The 21,443-nt window shown below is 35.7% G+C and overlaps 2 protein-coding genes across 6 annotated transcripts; one reads left to right on the plus strand and one right to left on the minus strand.

Annotated features, from left to right (window-relative positions):
• Positions 1–372: 372 nt before the first annotated feature.
• LOC129759510 (vacuolar-sorting protein SNF8) lies at positions 373–6,856 on the plus strand. Its single transcript, XM_055756980.1, has 2 exons — positions 373–1,080; positions 1,146–6,856. The coding sequence occupies exons 1-2, from the start codon at positions 464–466 to the stop codon at positions 1,270–1,272; spliced, it is 744 nt and encodes a 247-aa protein (XP_055612955.1). The 5' UTR covers positions 373–463; the 3' UTR covers positions 1,273–6,856.
• LOC129759508 (RNA-binding protein squid-like) lies at positions 6,267–18,009 on the minus strand. Of its 5 annotated transcripts, none has more exons than XM_055756976.1 (7): positions 17,653–18,009; positions 14,192–14,232; positions 13,639–13,913; positions 13,173–13,437; positions 12,695–12,784; positions 8,095–8,172; positions 6,267–7,412 (listed from the first exon to the last, which is right to left on the minus strand). In XM_055756976.1, exons 1-7 carry the CDS (start codon positions 17,763–17,765, stop codon positions 7,336–7,338), a joined length of 939 nt encoding a protein of 312 aa, XP_055612951.1. In that variant the 5' UTR covers positions 17,766–18,009; the 3' UTR covers positions 6,267–7,335. The 5 variants fall into 5 exon arrangements, with proteins under 5 accessions (XP_055612951.1, XP_055612950.1, XP_055612953.1 ...); XM_055756975.1 differs by having other exon boundaries at positions 12,638–12,784; XM_055756978.1 differs by lacking the exon at positions 8,095–8,172 and having other exon boundaries at positions 17,653–18,008.
• Positions 18,010–21,443: the final 3,434 nt, after the last annotated feature.

Consider the following 21,443-nt stretch of genomic DNA (forward strand, 5'->3'; position numbering starts at 1 on the left):
TCTGCGATCTAAAATTTGAAATCTTAAATCAAAATCTGCAATCTACTTATAATCTGAAATTTGAAAAATAAAAAATGGGGCCGTTCAACTTAAGTCAACTTAAGATAAGTGCAATGTTTTTTTATAATTTCAGATATAATTTTCTAAACGTTTTTTTACACTGTTTCAAATCGTTTTATAACTACTACAGGAACTGTTCTGTTACAATATTTTCGTATTCGGGTTCTCATTTTCTTAAATGTTCTTCATCCACTCCATCTGTTATCTGAGACATTTCAATGCGCGATTTGTATAGAATGGAATAAGCATGTGTTGTTATGTTCACCTTGCGCTTGTATCATCTTGAAACGTCAACATAAAAATTATTGTTATTGTTTTTTTTGGGCGTTGAATCGAATTTTTGGAGGAATAATTTATTGCATATAACTTACATAGCGTAAAACCGTAAAATACAGCTAAAATCATGCGCCGCCGAGCGGGGGTTGGCGCTATTCAGAAGCAGAAACTTGAAGCCGAAAAGTACCGAGACAAGGGCACCGAGCTGCAAGATTCCCAGTTCGAGCAAATGGTAAAACAGATGGAGGTGCTGAAGGAGCATCTCGAGGAGTTTGCATCAAAACACAAAAACGAAATTCGCAAGAATGCCCAATTCCGGCGCCAGTTCCAGGAGATGTGCGCTGCCATCGGCGTCGATCCATTGGCATCCGGTAAGGGTTTCTGGAGCGTACTGGGCATGGGAGATTTTTACTACGAGCTGGGCGTTCAGGTGGTGGAAGTTTGCCTGGCCGCTAACCACAGCACGGGTGGCCTGATGGAACTGAACGAGCTGAGAAGCAGACTGGTGGCGGCACGCGGACGCAAACAAGTTCATCAGGAGATAACCAACGATGACATCCTGATGGCAACTAAAAAGTTGAAGATTTTCGGCAACGGATTCACGGTCTATCCGGTGGGCGAGGGTCGATACATGGTACAGTCGATACCCGGAGAGCTGAACCTACAGGAGACTTCGGTACTGAGCGTGGCAGCGTCCCAAGGCGAAGGTTTCGTTACGCTATCGATGTTGGTGGATAAGCTTGGGTGCGCAATGAACTTAAAACAACATTATCTACGATTCTTCTGTAACATTTTTTCCTTTTTTTCAGCTGGACAGATATTCGAGCTACGCAAGCCATAGAGAAGATTCTTTCGGATGGCCTAGCCTGGATCGATACTCAAGGTGAAGAAAAATCTTACTGGTTTCCCAGTTTATTCCCAGGACGCAATCATTAAATAATTTGACTTTTTATCTATATTATTATGAAACTGTATAGGTTTATTTAAATATTGAACACAATCGCGTAAGTCTGGGAATGAAACGTTTTATTTTTTGAAAATATATAATAACGTTATTGGAGAACGTTTCCGAACATGTTGTTTTAGGAATATGACAGAAACCATGTGAGGGGTAGTTCAGATATCACGTGGACATAAAAGTGAAATTTTTGACCCCCTCCGTGGACAAGAGTGAACATTTAACAAAACCTCTTAATCAAAAATCAATCCTTGTTAAAAAAAAAACCCTTAGTGTTTTTTCTATGAATAACTTTGGCTGACGGTATACGTATAAGTTTGGCTATACAATTAAGCTGTTTCTAGAAGATTTTCTTAAAGGTCTCGCTTTTTTCGGGTGTGCCCCGCTTTTATGTCATGAAATGTCCCGCTTTTTTTCTGAAAGTACTGTTAAGTTTTGTATTAAGGTACGAATCATAGTAATCTTAGAGAATTCATTCTATGATGGCAACATAGTTCATTTACCATTCCTGTATGTTTATTCGGTCTCATGTTTCACTTCTTGTACAACCAGTGACCAGAGTGGACGGTTTTAGTGTTAACATAAAGAGTGGTCCATCGAATCGGATACGATTTATCGGTAAATTTTTAATTTTTGATTTTTCCTTCCAATAGCTTTTAGGTCGATAATGGAAATTGAACTGGATATTGATATTGGGTCAATGGTGCTGTTAACCTGATATTGGGTCAAAGTATAAAAAAAACCGCAAAGAACTCGACATTGGGTCGGTTCAAGTTGAAAATTCTTATTTTGGAAGCGAACAAACATTGGCATTGGGCTGATCAAGATGGTAGACTTCGATATTGGGTCGAAGTTTGAATAATAGGAACTATTCGATATTGGGTCGAATAAACTTTGATATTGGGTCAAAGTTTTGAAATACTAAAACTTATTCGACATTGGGTCGAAAACTTTGATATTGGGTCAAAGTTCTGAATGTGATAAAGAAACATTTTGATATTGGGTCGAAATGTAAAACGAACTTATTCGACATTGGGTCAAAAAAATTTATATTGGATCGATTTCAAAAATGCATTTTGAAAATTTTGATATTGGGTCAATATTTTCAAACATATACATTTTCCCGAACGCCGATTTGTGATCGGCTTTGCTTGAACGAAATGATTTGGGCTGTTCGAACATGCTTTCCAAAATGGTGATGATGTGTGTTTTTGATTCAAACTGGAATAAATTTTCATTGTTTTCCTGGCTTGTAGAATATCCGTCACCTAAAACCCAACAATCTACAGTGATGGATGACCATTCGGTAGGTCAAATTTTTACTATGTTGAATATTTAATATCAAGCTTACCCACACAGGTATTCGAAATTGAGCCACAAGCTGTTCTAAGAAGTGATTTCGAATTACAATATTTCGTTGGCGGTGGAAGTTTGCAGATAGTTTAATGACCGGTCTCCTTTTAGAAAGGTAATTCAGAAGTGTTGTCCTAACATCGAGCCACAGCGTGCTCCTGGATTTGCTAATCAGTGATCCCTTAACCAGCTGGCAGACGCAAAAATTTCATTTTCGACTGGAGTAATGATGAAATCATAGACCAATTCCTATGTTGAAATAGTTGGCGGCGTAGTCGTGCTTGAAAATAATGCAACCATCATGCTAGAGCGAGATGTAAGAAAAGACGCACAATGGAATTCATTCAAAATGAATTTTTTCTCGAAAACGTTAATAAATAAATCAAAGCAAGCTTTTTCCTCGCCTAGCAACCGCCTAGCGACAGACATGCACAAACCGTTGGATAGTTTGAAAAGGTGGCTGTGTAAGAAAACGCATATGAAATCATGGTGTGTCGAAATACAACTGTAGTTTTTTCTGTACGACAGGGATATTTCTTTAGGTATGAAAATCAAGTTGGATTTGAAAGCCCACGGTAAAGAAAGATAATTTTCATGTTTTGGGGCCATATCGTTTCCAGAAGAAACATGTTGTTTAGTCAATCAACATGATCCATTGGGTCAGCTCTTTTCATCACTACCTACTTGGTGCTCCCCGTCTCAGGTGGCAATTATATTTACCCGACATTAAAATATCATCTTCATAAAAAAAAAAAAACTCAACGGACTAGAATGATAGCGAAGAAAGCTTCTCCAATGTTGAGTAATCACTGCATGAAACACAAAAAGTGGTTCGTTAGAGTTGCAAAAAAACCGATGAGGTTTGCAATGTTCAAAATGTCGTCTTTTTTCCAGCATCGCCATTGAAATTATTATTCGACGAAATTAGTCAAGTTCCTCCATATAATGTCAAAGAACGTTGAATGAAGAAGCAAATTTTTACGATAAGTTGTCAATGATTCTGTCTTCGAATCACGTATTTCAACAAGATATTTTTGTGATGAGCTTTATTGACATTTATAATTGCTGCCACGGCCGTCGAAACTTGGAACTTCAATAGCATTACTTTCCAAGGGAAGAATGCAGTTTGCAGCGTGTTAGCCTGAAACTAATGTAGGTAATCAATGAATTGCGATTTTTCTCGAAAGAACACAAAATTAGCTATATTTCACAACATCTCTAGGATATGTGACTAGGCCTAACAAACCAAAACCTTGGTCATTGAAGTCAGAATGATCTGGTAAATTAGCGTTCGAAGCGTTAGCCTCGAAGCGTTCTTAGCATCTTATGTTTGTTTGTTTCGATTATAGTCGCTTTACCATCTTTTCGGTATTCGCCACTTTATATCAACGTTGCAGTTGGCGGACAGTTTTGGAAAAATTGATTCGGTATAACTGTGTTCGATGTTTACTCTTGGATCGAACTCACGGTAATGGGCGGACCATTACGGATGAACGAAAAGACAATTTCTCTTGTGAAGGACAGGAAATTTATTTCATTTTTACCATCATTACAGTTTTAACCGCGAAAAAATGTATCCTTTTTGTGAGGAACTTTACACATTTGCAATAGTCAGCAAATTACATAATAATAAATAGTACATGGACTTCAAGTTAAGGTGATTAATATTGTCGAGATTCATCAAACCCCAATAAGATCCTCTGACCATAGTGAAAACTTAAAATGTTTGTTGGTTTGTTTGTCTGAGATTTTTACACTCTTGTGTTTTTCATCCCTGATCAAGCAAGAAGGATATATTGTTGTTGTGTTGTAAGAAAAACAACTTCCAGTGTAAGTAAACTTGAGAAATAAATATGTATTGTCTACGAGTAGTTTGGAAAATTACCGATCTAAGAGACATGAACCGTCTTAGCCGATTTAGGATCTAAAGAAACAAATTCTATTTGTGTTCAAAGAGGGAATATTTATTAAAACCAAACTATTGAAACATTGTGAATATTATAGTGAACGTTAGCACAACAATCAAATCTTTTTGAACGAGGAGTTTTATTGCCTATATTAAATTTCTCCTCAATCACCGAGGAAGAACATCTACTTAGGTAGGAGGACAAGTTCAATAGCGAATGTTTCATTTGATCAGTAACCTCTGTTAACTCTATCTGAGGACACATTTCTCATTCACAGAAATTCGCAACAACCACATATTTAATCTTCATGTAAATTTGCGAACTTTTCTACACATGATATTATGAATTACAGAAGCCTGCAGAAGAATAAAAATGATACTTAAGCTGCTTCGCCAATATTCAAAATTTAAAAACATGATAGATATTATGAGTCTTGGAGTTTATGTATAGAATGTGGAACTACATAAATTGGTGTTTGTAAACTTGACATTTTCAACGCATCAATGCTCAAAGATTGTGAACGAACCACCTCGAATTGTGAAAAGCCGGACGACTTTCGCTATCTCAGTTAGATATAATAAGAACTGTGATGCAGCTTTCAACTTCACGCGTTATAAAACGAAAGATGTGTAAATAGAATAAAAAATTGAAAAAAGCATTACCGTTGAAGTAGGTAATACATTAAAAGTGATTCCAATAAGATTATATTCGCACAAGAGTGGAATATCAGATCCAATAGGCGCTGAATCTTTAGTGAAAATTTGAATATATATCCACTGCAGTGAAGGCAGTTAACGTCATCAACAAGTCGAAAGACGCTTATATTCTATTCTTCATCACAAACATCAGATATAGCAGATTTACGCGACTTCATACAATTGTTTCTTGATCTTCGAATCGAAGAAAACGAGATAGAAATCTTTTTTGTCTTAAACGTCTATTCGGGCGGGGGAGTATGTTAAGTTTTGTATTAAGGTACGAATCATAGTAATCTTAGAGAATTCATTCTATGATGGCAACATAGTTCATTTACCATTCCTGTATGTTTATTCGGTCTCATGTTTCACTTCTTGTACAACCAGTGACCAGAGTGGACGGTTTTAGTGTTAACAAGTACAGACCCCGCTCGTTTTTGGCAACACGCCCGTAAATTTTATGTTTCCAAAATCGAATGCTGCCAAAATCGAACGGTTTTTTGACACTTTTTTATTTTTGATTTTGATTTCAAATCAGTCTAAATTGATGTTAAACCTTATATTAGCATAACATTTTTTAATTTGGCTCAATTATATTAGTTTTAAGCAGTAAAAATGGAAAAATTCATGTTTTAACTGTTCAAAACTATTATAATTAAGCCGAATTGAAAATTTTCAGTTAATATTACGTTTTACATGAATTTTGATTAATTTGAAATGAAAATAAAAAAATTGACAAAAACCGTATTTTTTGGATGTTGCCAAAAACGAACGGTTTTTGCTCGGATGTTGCCAAAATCGAACGGGATCTGTACCTAGCAAGCCTAGATTAGAGCAATCTTAAATCAGAAATCTGTAATTGAACACCATCTTTCGGAATCGGGAAATTTAATACTGATAAAAAAAAATCCAATCTACTGCTTCTACGCTATTAAACTTAGGTATTTCTCAACAACAAAATCCAAAGAAAATCCGGAGTGAAGAAAGTGATATCAATATGTATGAAAGACAATAATGTTGATTAAAATGCACTTTATTAGTTTCGTTTCATCAAATCGGACATGAGAAGGTACGGCAATTACTAATACTGCATTCCAATAAGATTCCATTGTTTTATCCTTGTTCTATTATATGCATTACAGAATACAGGTTGGCTCCATTACTTGAGAACCGTTTTGCAATAACACTCAATCAAGAGTGGATGAAGTGGAACAGTCGTTTGTCGATGGTTTCTAGTTTTTTTTATTCAAAACTTTCTTTGTTCAACAGATCAAACTTAACTTAAAATGTGTGAATGTGTGTGCCTATGAGTTGTTTTGTTGTGACTTATACACTGCTATTTGCAAATGCTTCTTAAAAAAAACTCCATATTTGAATAATAGATAGGAAGTTGTAGTAAAATACCAATCGAGCGACTTTTTAAGTATCGTTGATCAACAACAAAAGAAAACTCTTGGAATGCCCTCTCTCATCGTATTTGTGTTAAGTTCAATTTCCTTCTAGTAGTACTCTTCGCACATGTGAACGGTCCAGCGGCCTCTGGTATGTGCGTGTCTTTCACTGAGATACAGCCGCTAATGTTATTTGTGAATTTTTTCGCTTTCAAATTTCTTTCTACCTGAAACCAATCCCAGCCAATTACGATGGGACCTTTCAGCGCATGGAATAACCGCTCAATGGAAGAAGCAATTCACATAGTCATTATTGGTAGCCCACTTTTATAGAGCTTTTTTTTTGTCCTTTCATTCATCAAATCAAACATTCTTAGACTCGCCTAATCTCTCGCTTTCACATTAAGTATGGTTTTATTCCACGGGGAGGATTGACCATGTCTTTTCTGTTTAGATGATATCCTCCCTAATTTCAATATATTTTTAAATCATGTTGTCTTGTGGTTTCCGTTGCTGACTATATCTATTAATTCTAAAAAGTAAATTAATAGAATTTGGAGCGAACAATGTATGAAGGTAGTAGGTAGGTAGGTTTGTGAAGATTTTTCTTGGGTATGTTTTCCTCTTTTACATGTATATACGGGGGAGGGGGATGACCTTTCATTATAGTAGGTAATTACTAGAGAACGGGAAGTCTAGTATGGTGTGTGACGTGGCTGTCGGTTTCCACCACCGCCTCCTCGCTGCTTGCCTTGGAAGCCTCCACCGGATCCTGTTTTCGAGTCAGAATAAATAAAAGAAAATTCATTAAGCATTTACTAGTTATTGGCACCTCCCAGTTTAATAAAAAAAATAATAATACGAAAACCAGCTATGCTAATATTATTAAAATTTGTTAAGCGCTTCAAGCGCCAGATTAAAAGCACCCATTTTTAGATTTATTTTTGAACAGCTTACTGTCAAAGCACTGATTTAATTTTGAGGCTACTTTTGAACCAAATGTTGCATAACGAGCGCAAGGACATGGGTGCCCTTAATCCTATAAATATGAAACAGTTTCAAAATGTTAACATGTCAAAATACGAAATCAAACAACAGTGCATTAGTGAACTCTTTTTTCATGCGTTCGATTATGCATGTACGAATCGAGGGTTAATAATGAATATGTAATTTGGGGTTTTGGACAGGAAATAATAGGGAACGTCCTATTAAATCGAAGACTGTGATTGCACAACTAAGGTCCGTGCGCTATTGGCAAGTTTACCTCGAAGAGTTAATCCCACCTCTTCAGCCATTCAGCTCATTTTACTTTAGGTCAGAAAAAAGCATTATACTTAGTTTAACAGGACTGTAAGGAGATCGGGACAACTAAAGCGCAAAACAAATAAGAAAAAACCACAAAAACTACGCTTTTCTTGCACATTTGCATGGCATTATCATGAAATCTAGAGTACCTTTTCCCCCTCGTGGGCCACCAGGCCGACCACCGCTGTTCATCCCGTAGCCATCGTTATAGCCGCCGTAGTAGTCGTCTGGTGGAACGGAAACCAAACGGAGAGAAAAAAAACGATTTGGGATACGAGATTGTTATCTTTCTAGTAGGTCTGAATCATATTTCGTTAAACGAAAGAAACCATCGATTATTCGTTCAATGAGGAAGGATGTAAGGGAGGTTTTGAGATACCGAAAAAAAAGTTAATTGATTGGAAATTGTCTGTCGACTTTGTTTGAAGGACTCAAGGCCGGAAAAAACATCAAATTCTTCATTTGTTACTCCTCCCCCCCCCCCCCCCCTCCCCTTGATTTTTCAAAAATATCCAAAAGGGGGAAAAATAATAATGTTTAAGAAATTTCATTGAAACATTTAATAAATTTTTGTACAGAAGTATATTGCATGCAAGCTTTTGTTCAATTTGTTCAAATGTTGAAAATTTGGATTATTTTTTTTTTATTATCCCTCTCCTTTCTTGATGCTTCAACTTGAAGTGGCAAAAAAGGATTTCAAATTTATTCCGGCCTAATTGTAGCTTTGTTAAAGATGAAAAACATAATTCAAAAGATTGTCGATTTTTTTTTTAAATTTTTTGTTATGAACATCGTAAAATTTTATAAACAGAGGAGTACGGCTTTTTATCGATAAAAAAAAACAGATTTTACTCTATTGACCCGTTTTCAAGAATAATTGTAGTTATCTCGCAAATCAACAAACTGAATTTAAAACTTTTAAGTTGGTTCTGATAAAAGTTCAATTATTTCAATACATTATTCAAGAGCTTTTACCAAGAGGCAAATGAATTGTAAATTTAATGCCTCTATAGAATCAATAAAACAAACCAAGCTTTACCATGCTACAAAGCTTCTACGTCATGTTTTTCAAATCGAACCAATTAACGGTTCAAGATAACAAATCGTCCTTCAATGGTCAAAAAAAAATGTCATCCAGAATTTTCAAACAGTTTCTAAGTTTTTTGCTGGTAAAAAGTTAAAAAAATGTATCCTGTACTTTCAATGTATCCCTTCCCTCTTCTTCTCCTGTTTGTTGATCTATTTTTACTTACGATTGAAAATAGTTTTTAGAAGTTTAACATATTAAAATTTGGCCCATCAGTAGATTAAGAGTGGAAAACAGAGTACGGTGGAATATTCCGGCACACAGGTTTTGAACTTTCTTTTCGTTTCTCTGCGACGGCGACAGCTGCTAGCAATATGTACAACAAAACAAGAACACGGTGTTTGATTTCATTTCACAGATTTTCTCTTCTGCTCAGTTTTATTTGTTCTCTCTCTGTTTTCGGTGTTTACATGCGGTGTTTTTTCTTCACTTCACTTTCTTGACATTTCGCACACTTTACACAACTTGTGAACATCGAACAGGTCCATCCACATTTTGGAAGGACCCTTTTATTTTATGTTTAGTCGGCTCATGATTTGTAAAATTTAGCTTTTTTCTAGATTTTTATACATGTGTCAACTTGATTGATTGATTACATCGACAACAACTACTGGGGTATTACAATTCCCACTCATGCTCTTTTTTTGTGTAAGTTTATTCTCAACGAATTTGTTTCAGTTGTGATATCTGGCGATTTGTTGTACATTTTTTTTACCAAGATTTCCCATCAAACGGGATATTTACGATTGATTGCATAAGGCATCTGCTCTTATTGCCGCATATTCCACTTCTCTGTTTTCCACTCTTTTTCCACCCAAGATTTTACTGGATTTCATATTTGTTGATTTTAGCTAAGTTCGTCGTTCAAAACGATAAATACACTTCTCTCTCATACTCTTATCTGCGACGATGGTTGAGAAAACCCAAAACTGATATTCTATATTAAAAATGAATGGAAATCTACTGCAAAAACAAAAAGAAAATTTACGTTGTTAATTTAAGTATAACATTTTGATTGAAATTGATTGCATTCACATACGATCGTAACTCCATAATCGACTTACACTAATAATCAAATAGAAGATGAAACCATAACCAAAGAAAGTTTTTCTAAATAAGTGAAACTTACGTTTTCTATTCGTCTACTGGTATGGGTATGGATTATTTATGTTTTATATGTTTGAAATTTTTGAATTGGGAAAAAACTTACTATTCTAAGAGTTATAATTTTTATAATATTTTTTATAATCAAATATAAGATCTTTTTTTAAGCACGACTACTGAACAAAGAGAGAAACTTCTGCATTTCGAACATTAAAGTTAATTATTACGTTTACGAATCAACCAAGAGAAAGAGAGAGAGAGTGATAAAACTATAAATTTGATAGAGAAATTGTATCCGCATGAATTGAAGTAATTTAATGAAACAAATTTAATCAATTCCCGGTGCAAGAAACAAAACATCCATGGGACCAATTATCAGTTGACAGAAAATAAACGCTTAACTAAACAAAAACAATCGGTGGTGGTGGCAACAAACAAGAGAGGGAAGATAGGGCATTACAAAAAGGGAAAAAGAACCTAATCGAAACATTTTACTTTTACGTCATAAACGTGGAAACATTTTAAATTGCATTTCAAATGTACTAGTTTAATTTAAGATTTCAAAATTGATTAAAATACATACTGCTTGAAGGAAATTAAAAATGTGATTGCAGAACAAAATTTTGTTATCTGATTGGCAAATTTTTTGTTGTTTGAAGTTCTGCGCTTCCATTGGCTTTGCAAACTACCTTAGTTCAGATGTTTGAACGGAGAAACATGAGTGCGTTTTGGGCATTTTTTTAAAGCAAACTAAGAAATGTTGTTTCAATACATTTGATTTTAACGTTCTACTGACTTTAGAAAGACTGATCTCAAATAGGTAGCAAGATGTGTGAGTCGAAATACGTTCAAATTATGCGCAATGCTAACCGCCACTTGAAAAGTGTGTCGGTGCGGCAAGCTAGAAAGTCATGTGTTCACTTGTTGCATTTTGTTAACCCTCCCTTCTTTCTTCCGAAATATCCAAAAAGGACATTTTAGCCGAGCAGTAGAGGAAAAAATACAACGGCTTACAATTGCTAAAGGAACCTTAAAAACATTTAACAACGTATCCTTTTTCTCTTGTTTTGCATGAGCAAGTCTCGAAAAATAATGACCTACTCGTGATGGTCTCTAGTTTTCCTATTTGATTTTAACGTTTTCGTCTTCATATCACAGTCAATATTTACAGTCAGTTCTCTCTCAATTTTTGCTTATCCTGGCGAACGTCAACACTTAGGAATGGAGCAGGTTTATCGCAAAACAGGTGACGCCACAAGGATTTGAAATCGTTTAAACAATTTTAGATAAATAACTGCACCGAATAACACACAGAATTCGAAAATAGATTCCAAACGATTTCTTGGTAAGTCAAGATTTGGATATCAGTTCATTTTTTCTTCCTCCTTCAAGAGCGACTCAAACTATAGAGAAGGTAAAACTTCTCGTATCTAACCCACTAAGAGAGCAGAACGGAAGTGAACACTTACAATATAACATACCCAAAGCAATTTAATCTTGAAACTGTATGGATAAAAGAAAATAAACGCATGGATACTCTTTTGACGCATACATGAAAAAGGTAGAAAAAACAACAACCATTTACATTAACCACGCTATCCGACTCTTACTGTTTTGCTTTCAAAAACAATTCTTAATATAAGAAAATAAACAACTGACCAAAAAGTGAACCGTTCGGGAGATCGATTTTCGAGTTACAATGCTTCAGTGCCTAGTATTATCTGTTTTGCTTATTAAAAAACGACGAGAAAAAATATTTGCACTTGAGGTAGTATTCTTTGCCTAAGTTAGTTTGGTTTTTGATTGGAAAAAAATTATAGGCGCGCAATACATTTACTGATTACAAAGACGGAATTTTAGCAATCTTGAAACGGAGAAAATGTTTTACTTTGCTTGACTTTTACCTTTGGACTCAAATGTTAAAATGAATTTTGACTGTTCGGTAAATTTACGCATATTGTGGAATCTTTATAAAAAACGCGCACATATTGTTGACTTTTCAAAAGGTAATTAAGAATAAACGATTACTTCTTCGAATTAAAAAAGAATCTACTTCTTACCGGAAAGTTAATGTTCCCACACACATATTAAAATGCAACGAAAAAACATCAAATTGTAGAGTTTAAAATTCACCGTGACCGTAAGTTATCGTTTAAAATTCGGAAACAAAAACGATTCGAAGCAAGTTTTTCTGTTTTTTTTTTACTAAACGATAATTTTTGCTTCAGTCAAGAAATTATTTAGTCATCAAAAGTAGAACTGTACTTGCGCATAAAGGTTAATTAGTATTTCTCTACATTTCAGTGAAATCCAATCAAAAGTAATAATCGCGTCAAAGAAAAAATCAAATCGAATGTCAAATGTGTGTGTTGGTAAGAACTTTCGAGGTGAAAATGTAAATTTCATTATCAAATTCTCCAAAAAAATTATAGGTCTCAATTAAAATCTGATTAGGTCTCTCATTATCTAATGGTGTTTCTGTGAATGGTTGTTGAATTTACCGTAATGGGAGTAATCATAACTGTTGTAGCCCCATCCCCAATCGCCACAATAGTCACCGTATCCGTAGCCGCCGCCTTGACCTCCATATCCGCCACCGTAACCGCCTCCGTAGCCTCCAGGGCCGCCCCAACCCTGTCCGTAACCACCTGTTGAAATAGGAGAAGAATATAAATATTATTAAGTTTTTTTTAAGGGAAAAATAATTTGACATTAACATTGATTCGATTATTTGAATGATAATGGAAAATCCATCTGACAAAACGCCCAGCAGTTACTTAAGGAAAACACAATCAAAAATCATAACTCGATCAAAACTACCTATCTTGACAAATGATCATTAAATTTTTATATTGATTCATTTTGTTTCTAAAGCAGCACGAAAATTAATGGGAAGAGTTCAGCCTACCATATTAATAAGGTTAATAATTTTCACTCCAGCGAAAATTTAGCACAAAAATGCTAATAGATCCAAGATACTTCCGAACGAGCTTCTTAGAATTCTTATATGTCAAGTAGTAGAAAGCAACATTTTACCTTTTGGTCCTCCTGGGCCACCACGTCCACCTCGCATGCCACCACGGGGGTTACCGCGCATTCCACCGCGGCCACCCATCATTGGGCCCATGTGCATGTTGTCTGGTTTTGGAGTGGCTTTCTTGACATCGACCTCCTTACCAGAGATGGTTTGTTTAGGGGTCTTCAGCAGTTCATTTACCACCTGTTCGGAATCGAACGTAATGAAACAGAAACCTTTCCTCTGGTTCTTTGTTTTGTCGAAAGGCATCTCGACTTCAATAATCTGAAAGATAAACAAAGCTTTTAGAACTCTATTCGTATATCGGTCAAGTGAATCAACAAATGTTTGAGTTGCTCAGAAAAGTGTGCTTAGGTAAGTTGTTTAAATCATTTGACTCATAAGCAGAACTGAAAAGGTTGATTCATCATTGGAAAAGTCTTTTGAAAATGAGCATTAACTGAAGTTCAGAATTATCAAACTTACATTGCCAAACTGACCAAAGAAGGTTTTGATCTCGTCGTCGCTAATCTCGGTAGTCAAGCCGCCAACGAAAATCTTGCCGTGTCGTGCTTTGGCCTTCTTTGGATCTACCTTTTTATTGTTGATGACGTGCTCGCCAGCGGCAACGACCTTATCGATCGAATCAGCAGCCTTGTACACAATGAAGGCAAAGCCACGTGATCGGCCGGTGGTGGGATCTGTCTTAACATTGATGCTCTCAATTTCACCATACTGACCGAAGTGTTCTTTGAGTTCCTCTGTTGAATCCGATGGGTAGATAGAAATATGTTTTTATTAGAACTGTGATTATTTTTCTCATTACTGAACGATATTAATAAAAACAGAAAACTAACAGAAATATGAGGAAAAAGGAAATAAAACCTTATAATGGGGATGGATTCAAATTCAAAGGATCGGATCGTGTAGAACTGACATAGGATACTGAAGGGTATTCAGAAAGGATATGAGAACTTAGAAAGATGGGAATGAAGAATTGTAGCATAATGTTATATAAAAAGGAAAAAATGTATATTACTGTCTGATGTTTCCCAACTAAGTCCACCAACGAATAATTTTCTGGAAAAAGTGACGAAAATTTTACGAATTAGAATCGATCGTTCGCTAGTTCTCTGCACTATTCAAATTCTCTAGAAAAAAGTTGAAATCGATTAATTATTTACTAGAATGGTGAAAATAGATGTATTAATATTTAATCATTAAAACGACAATTTAACGAAGCTAGAATAAAAACAAGTGTATCAATACGAAAGATTTGCTTTCTTCAAGTACTTTATTTGTTTACAATATATCGATTATCAGATAAAATTTTGAAAATAACTTTACAACTGACTTGCTTCTATAGGTCATTTTCATTACAATTTAATTTTATTTCTTTTAGTTCTAGAGCGCTAATTCCATGACCACCAACGAAAATCAACACGAGTTACACTTCCGACCTTATTTCTCATTAACTGTGTTCTGAGATGCTTTGCAATTTTTTTAGATATGCAAGTTGAACAAAAAAAATGGGAACGGAAATAAACAAAAAAAAATATGTGTTAGGAAAAAATAAAATCTTTTTTCTAATTGGGAAACGATGCTCAAAATGTGACTCTCGGATGGAGACTCTCCGATTGTGGTTTAGTTTTTGAAGAAAATTGTTTCGATTAGAGAGGCCCAATGGCATTGGCTCGAAATGGATTTCTATTTGTTTTTGGTTTTTATAGTATGATAAATACCATGTATTCGAGTTTGCCCATCGGATGTACAGCGTCTTGGGTGCAGAAGAATCTCCTTCGTTCTTCCGATCTGCTTTTCCGGTGTCTTCCGAATGTGTCTCTCTTTATCCTTCCACCGACATCTTCTTTTTCTTACTCATCACCGGTGCTGGCCTCTGTAACCTGCGATTGTGTAGTTTATGTTGGTGTGTCTCTTCTCACCCTTCACCACACATCAACAACCTGCCGGAGAGGAACAATGTTAGTCGTTCACTCTGGTTCCCGTATATGTAAAGGGGGTCTAGTTCGATTTTTGCTATTTAATGCGAGTAACACAAAAACAATGAGGACGATTTTTCATCACAAATTATCTTATCGGATGTAGAATTTTACTGTAATCGGAAGCTCTCGAGAGATATAGCCAGTGGTGATCAGTTAAATGTAACGTTACAACTAATTGTGGATGTTCGAACTGTTGGCTTACAATTTACGTCTTAGTTACAGAATGCCGTTTTAAACACAGGTCAATGAAAAATGTGAAAATGAATGAATTGATTTGTGTAGCATAATAATCCCGATTGGTTTTACCTTCCAAAATGGTTTTATTACGGAACCTTCATTTCGTGGTATTAAGTACCTAGTAGACATTTATTCTTGACCTGTTTTTAATTACAATAAAACCTTTCAATACTAAAAATAGAAACTGCAAACAAGGAAAAATCCAGCTGCTACATCCGCTTCCAACGTTAAAACAAACGAATCAAGCTAAGTAATCGTATCATCACTGGCAACAACGATTCGACAATATGTTCGACGAGTCCTGCGCGCCTTCCCCATTTGATGGCGAGGGCTTCTTTTGTTTATTATCATTTCGATTAATTTTCATTACAGATGCCGTTTATAGGAAAACTAGAAGCTTTAGTACTCTATGAGCGTTTGTTTCTTTTGCGACTACGTTACAATTTACTGGATAGGAATGAAGGCGCTCATCTGATGATATGTTGCTCTGTTTTGAATTATTCTTTTGCTTTTCTGCGGTTGAAGAAAGAAAATCGATAACACCGATGCTGACCTTTTCCAGTTTTTAGTTCCTTCTCAGATTCGCCATCTAATTTGCTTTGTCATCGTATTTGAAGCAGCTAATGTAAGAAAATTCACAAATTTGTACCAGTATTTGATAGTAAATTGACCAATCGCAAACAAATTACCTTCATGATTTTGAGTCAAGCTATTCGTAATTCAATGCAACACTTACGATCGATGAAATTTCAACACTTCTGATAATTTGAAGAACTATTAAACGCGCAAAGTAGATTTTTATCAAGCAGTTCTGGTGAAGTTTAACGAAGCTTCTGGTTTAATCATTCGTTAAACTCACAAGAAATGCTTACATTAGTTTCCAATCATGAACAAGCATAAGCATACTACACTTGTTGAAAGTCGAAAGTCAAATTAAGTAGAATTTCAACATTAAAGAACAGTAAAATTCAAATCCAGGAAACTACAAAATTTACTCTCCTTTTCCTTCAGGGACTTTCTTTTCAGTTAAATGAACTTTTATTTTACATGAACTTAAAAGTAAAAAGTTAATTTGCTAAACAAACTTTTGAAGAGTTCAGATTAAAAAGGCAAGTATAAGAAACTAATAACGCCTTTTCAATGAAAAATTGGAAATACCTACAGCATAGGCGAACAAAATTAAAAAAAAAAATGCCTTATTTAAGTTTATTATTCGAATTTGCGGTAGCCTCAAAGTTACATAGAACTGTTGTACAAGGTCAAGGATAGTAAACGTTAAGTGAGATTACAAAATAACATATTCGGCTTATTTTGAAACTACATACAACAGAAAATATTTCTCTATGAAATTTGAGCATCTTGAATCCGCCTGTGGGTAGTTTTCCAACCAAAAAATGTTTGCATGTCTTAAATAGTGAAAACCCTTGTGACCCGCGGGTCATTATTTTTTTCGACTCCCTAAATACCCCCAAAGTATGCCAACCTTTTTTTTTGTATTGAACACCACAGGCGAATCCACGAACTTGAAAACAAAGCTCGTCCCTGGAATCTTGACCACCCATGTTCTACGGATTTTAGTGGAACTGTATACTTACACATCTTTGTTAACAATGTATTGAAATTTTGAATTCCATTATTGATGACAGCCAACAAAAAAAAATGCGGCAGATTGGGAACGTGCTACAAAAAAAAGCCGCTAAGCCGACGTGCAAAGAAACTCTAATTCATTATTACCTACTTCGTCATAGAAAGCGAAGGAAAAAATGAACGGAAATGAGAAAACGCCGGCCGCCATTTTGAAAATGCTTGCTATTGAGCGAAAACTTTCCTTTTTTGTAACATGAAATAATTTTTGTTTAGCCAAAAAGACCTTTTTTACAATATTTCCTAGACCCTAACTGTGATTTTATATCGATGGGCTGACGTTAAATCAATAAAGCACAATTACAATATGTATGCTTGCTTGTTGAAAAATAGGAATCTATTAATACGAGCAGCGATCGCATGAAAACCGGCTAACATGGAAATGACATCTTAAAATTGGAAAAAACCAACTTCAGCTTATCGGAAAATTCGTTTATACAAGATAATTATTCGAAGCAACCAGAAATGAAGAAAAATTCGAGGCCATTGCACCGTTTTCTCTAACCCGCAGTCGGATCAGAACAATGCGTATGCCCTTGGAATCTTTTTTTTTTTTCAAACTGTTGGTATGACAAAAGGTCAAAGTAAGTTTTTAGACCAGATTATGTTAACTTACCGGTCGTCGTCGCGAACCGGAGCAGCTGCTCCATTCTGCGAATCTCCATTTTCTACATCTTGGCTGTTTCCGTTTTCTAGCTGACCATTCATTTCTTGATCTTGTTCGGCCATTTTACTTTTTGTCTGGCTGCCGTTCACTCTTCTAACTTTGAATGCCGTAAAATATATTTTACGCTATAAGCTTACACTTTATACTTTTCGATTACTAACGAATTTCCTTGATTTCACCGTAGGAAAACTTCAGTTTAGAAAATCGTGCAACAAAACTAAGTTCAGTTTTAGAAATTTTTGAACGCGGTGGCAAAAACGCGACTTGCCTGCTCCAACGATGAACCTGAAGAGAATGAAAAGTGCACACTGCTCTGGCTACATTCCCTGCTTCTGCACGACTCTTTCCGAAAAATCCATAGCAAGAAAATTTTTCTCTACACCGGTTCCTTTCAAGCGACAATTATCTGAAACACTGGAAGAAACCTTCACTGTAAAACCGAACGATATTAATAAATTGATTCCCGTACCCGTGGCCGTAACACGATAGAGACGAACGTTGTTTTTGTAATTTTTCACGCGGATGAGCTGGGAAAAATAACCTCAAAATTTTTCAGAATGTACAAAAAAGCCGGTCGAAAAATGCAGGTCGTTTGAGAGGTTGCTTTTTCTTAAATTTAAAAGTGTTATAACGATGCATCGTCCCAGCGGCAGTGATTTTGTTTGTTTATGAAGTTTACTATACTGCCTCCGTGCCTGTGGAGAATAAAACGAAAACGTTAAAAGTCATGTTTTATTGTCGCTGAATCCCCAACCGGAGTTTTCGACAACATCAGCGACGACGAATCATTGACGTCATTTCATGTTGACCATGCGACATCATGTCTGTTCAATCAACTCTAGTCGAAACGGGTCGAAACAAGTAGAAATGGATTGACAGTTGATCACCTGTCTCTTTCCAATTGACTTCGACCGATTTCTACCAAGTCGAAACTAATCCTGCTGCCGAGCTGGATTGGTTTCGACTAGTTTCAACTCGCTCCATTGAACAACGACCCGACTTGTTTCGACCAAAACATTGGCTCGTTGAACATCTATCAGTTGACAGAAACCAGTTGAAACCGATTATCTATCAAACATCTTCAAAGTATCGGAACCAAACAAATGAAATTAGGGTTGCCGATTGCCGAGTTCCAGGGATGGAAAACAAGAATAATAAAACAAAACAAAAAGCGCTCAAATGTCAAATTGATCTGATTAAATCACCGACCAGTGAGCAGGTATCAAATTTTGTTTCATTAGAATGATCATTCTTAAAACTTTTTTTAGGTATTTGAGAGATTCATGCATTAAATAAGTTTACAAGTTTCACCAAACTGAGCATGCCTCATCTATGAAACAATAGCTTTGTTGATTTTGTTTGGTTCCGGCACGAATTTTCATCATAATCGATTAAAAATCTTTTCAAGAAGTGCTCATTTTTCTGTCGGAAAGTAAAAAAATGCTGCAGCAAATTTCTATTTGCCTGACCTAGGCCGAGAGTTGTTTGATAAATTTTTCATCTTCGCAGGTTGGTGAGGTGTTCAATCCCCAGCGAAAAACTTCGGATTTCAACTGCATGGGTTACGCATTACTTGAATACTTTCATTTTTTGTTCAAAACTTATATTGATTGACTGCAGCTTGCTGTTGCTTATTTTCCAACAAAATTCCCAGCAATAATGGTTACTGAAAAGATCAGCAAACTCAATTGCTGGAAAATCAGCAATTAAAAAAATGCATTCGAGGAAACCGACAAATATTCGATTACAAATGAATGGTTCTCGCATTTCTGCCCACCAATTTCGAATTTTTCGTTATTAAATAGAAACTGACTATAAATTAAAAAAAAAAATTAAAAAAATAAAAGAAACTAACTATTTTTAAAGTTATTTTTAAGCCATTTCCTAATTATAACAATGTTATAATGTCATGTAATATTGTTATAATTAATTGTTATTAATAAAAAACAAACGATTTTAAGATGATAAATTTTCAGAATAGCAAAAAAGTTACAGTAATAACCAGGGATGGCAACCTGGTTCTTCTTTCGAGCAAGAATCTTGACAACCATAATGTCAGGTTTGTTATAGTCCTGTTTGTCGCTAGTAGTATTCGTGTCGTAATTCAGGGCTATTTGCACTAAAACGTTTGACCGTTTTTTGTACCGAGAGTTTTTGAGGTTAATTGTCCCGTCTCATCTGTACACGCTCAGCAAGTGTGCGTAAGAAATGTCAAAAATAACTCTATTCATGGCAAAAGGATGCCATATCCCCTGGGTTGCCATGTGCCCAGATTTGTCTGTAAAACACTTTTGGTCAGACACGCAGATTTTACCCAAATTTTTGCTCAGAGTGCCCATGCAGATTTAACAGACTTTCAAAATTGAGTGATGAAAGCAATATTCACGTATCGGATATGATCCGTGATTGCCAGATTATACTAGAAATCTCGCTTGTATGCATGCACTAATATAATATTAGTATTAATACAATACAATTAGTAATATTTCACAAATTCTTCATTAAAACTAAACTTTTTGAATTAGATCGGCATGGTACGTGGTTTTTTTACGTGGTACGTGGTGGGAAACAGTGAAGTGCATAGTGCCCAACTCGAAAGTAACCAAATTACAAAACCAAACCACACTGAAAAAAAAACCCTTAGGCCGATGACATAGTGAGTGCGATGCGATGCGAATTGGCGGAAAATTTACAGACGCAGCCTATGCGAACTCGAGCGGCGGAACAAATTGACATCTCCTTCGCCGCGTTGAGTATGTCAGGTTTAAGCGATTCACATACATTTTCATCAAATGTGGTTCACCGCATTGAATCGCATTCACCGCATCGCATCGCATCGTATTCACTATGTCATCGGCCTAAGGCCGAATATGTCAGGTTTAAGCGATTCACATACATTTTCATCAAATGTGGTTCACCGCATTGAATTGCATTCACCGCATCGCATCGCATCGCATCGCATCGTATTCACTATGTCATCGGCCTTACACACTTTTTTAAATTGCCCAGATTTAACTAAAGCCCTACAGTAAAAGTGCGGCAGACTGAATTTCTCACCGATTCGGCAGCACTGAAAGGGACCGTTCAAATATTACGTAACGCAATTTTCGAGCATTTTCAACTCCCCCTCCAACCTACGTAACACATTTGTCTCAAAATTTCTAAACAAAATCCACAAAGCGTAACAAACTGCTATACCCACTCCCCCCCCCCCCCCCCCCTAAAAGCGTTACGTAATATTTGAATGGTCCCAAATAGCTTCTGTAATCCTTCAACACTGCCAATAACGAAAACATTCGCATGACTTCTTGTTGATGTGCAACTGTGTCGAAGATTGTGAAGTTGATTTTCGTTTTGTGAATATTATATAATTTGTTTCCGTTATGTCAATTGTTAAAATAAAAATTAAGTGCTTCTTTCCGTTTTGCTCCAATGAATTTTCTCTGCATTCTTGATTAATTTCAATTAAAAAACTGAAAGTCACAGTCACACAGATTGCAATACCTGCCAAGATTTGAAATGGTAAAAATGGTTATGCTCGATTGGAACGACTTTTGACAGTTCGATTGGAACTCCGCGATGACAGTCTGCCGCACTTTTATTTTAGGGCTTTAGATTTAACGGGATGCTGTTTGTGAAATATATTGGTATATTTCATCTGGCATCCCTGAATGAAATTGCTCTTCCTGTCGATCTATTTACTTTGTTTTTTCGAATGTGTTGATTTCATTTTCGCGTAT

Source organism: Uranotaenia lowii, unplaced genomic scaffold (genome assembly GCF_029784155.1).
Source record: "Uranotaenia lowii strain MFRU-FL unplaced genomic scaffold, ASM2978415v1 HiC_scaffold_173, whole genome shotgun sequence".
NCBI classification, from domain to species: domain Eukaryota; kingdom Metazoa; phylum Arthropoda; class Insecta; order Diptera; family Culicidae; genus Uranotaenia; species Uranotaenia lowii.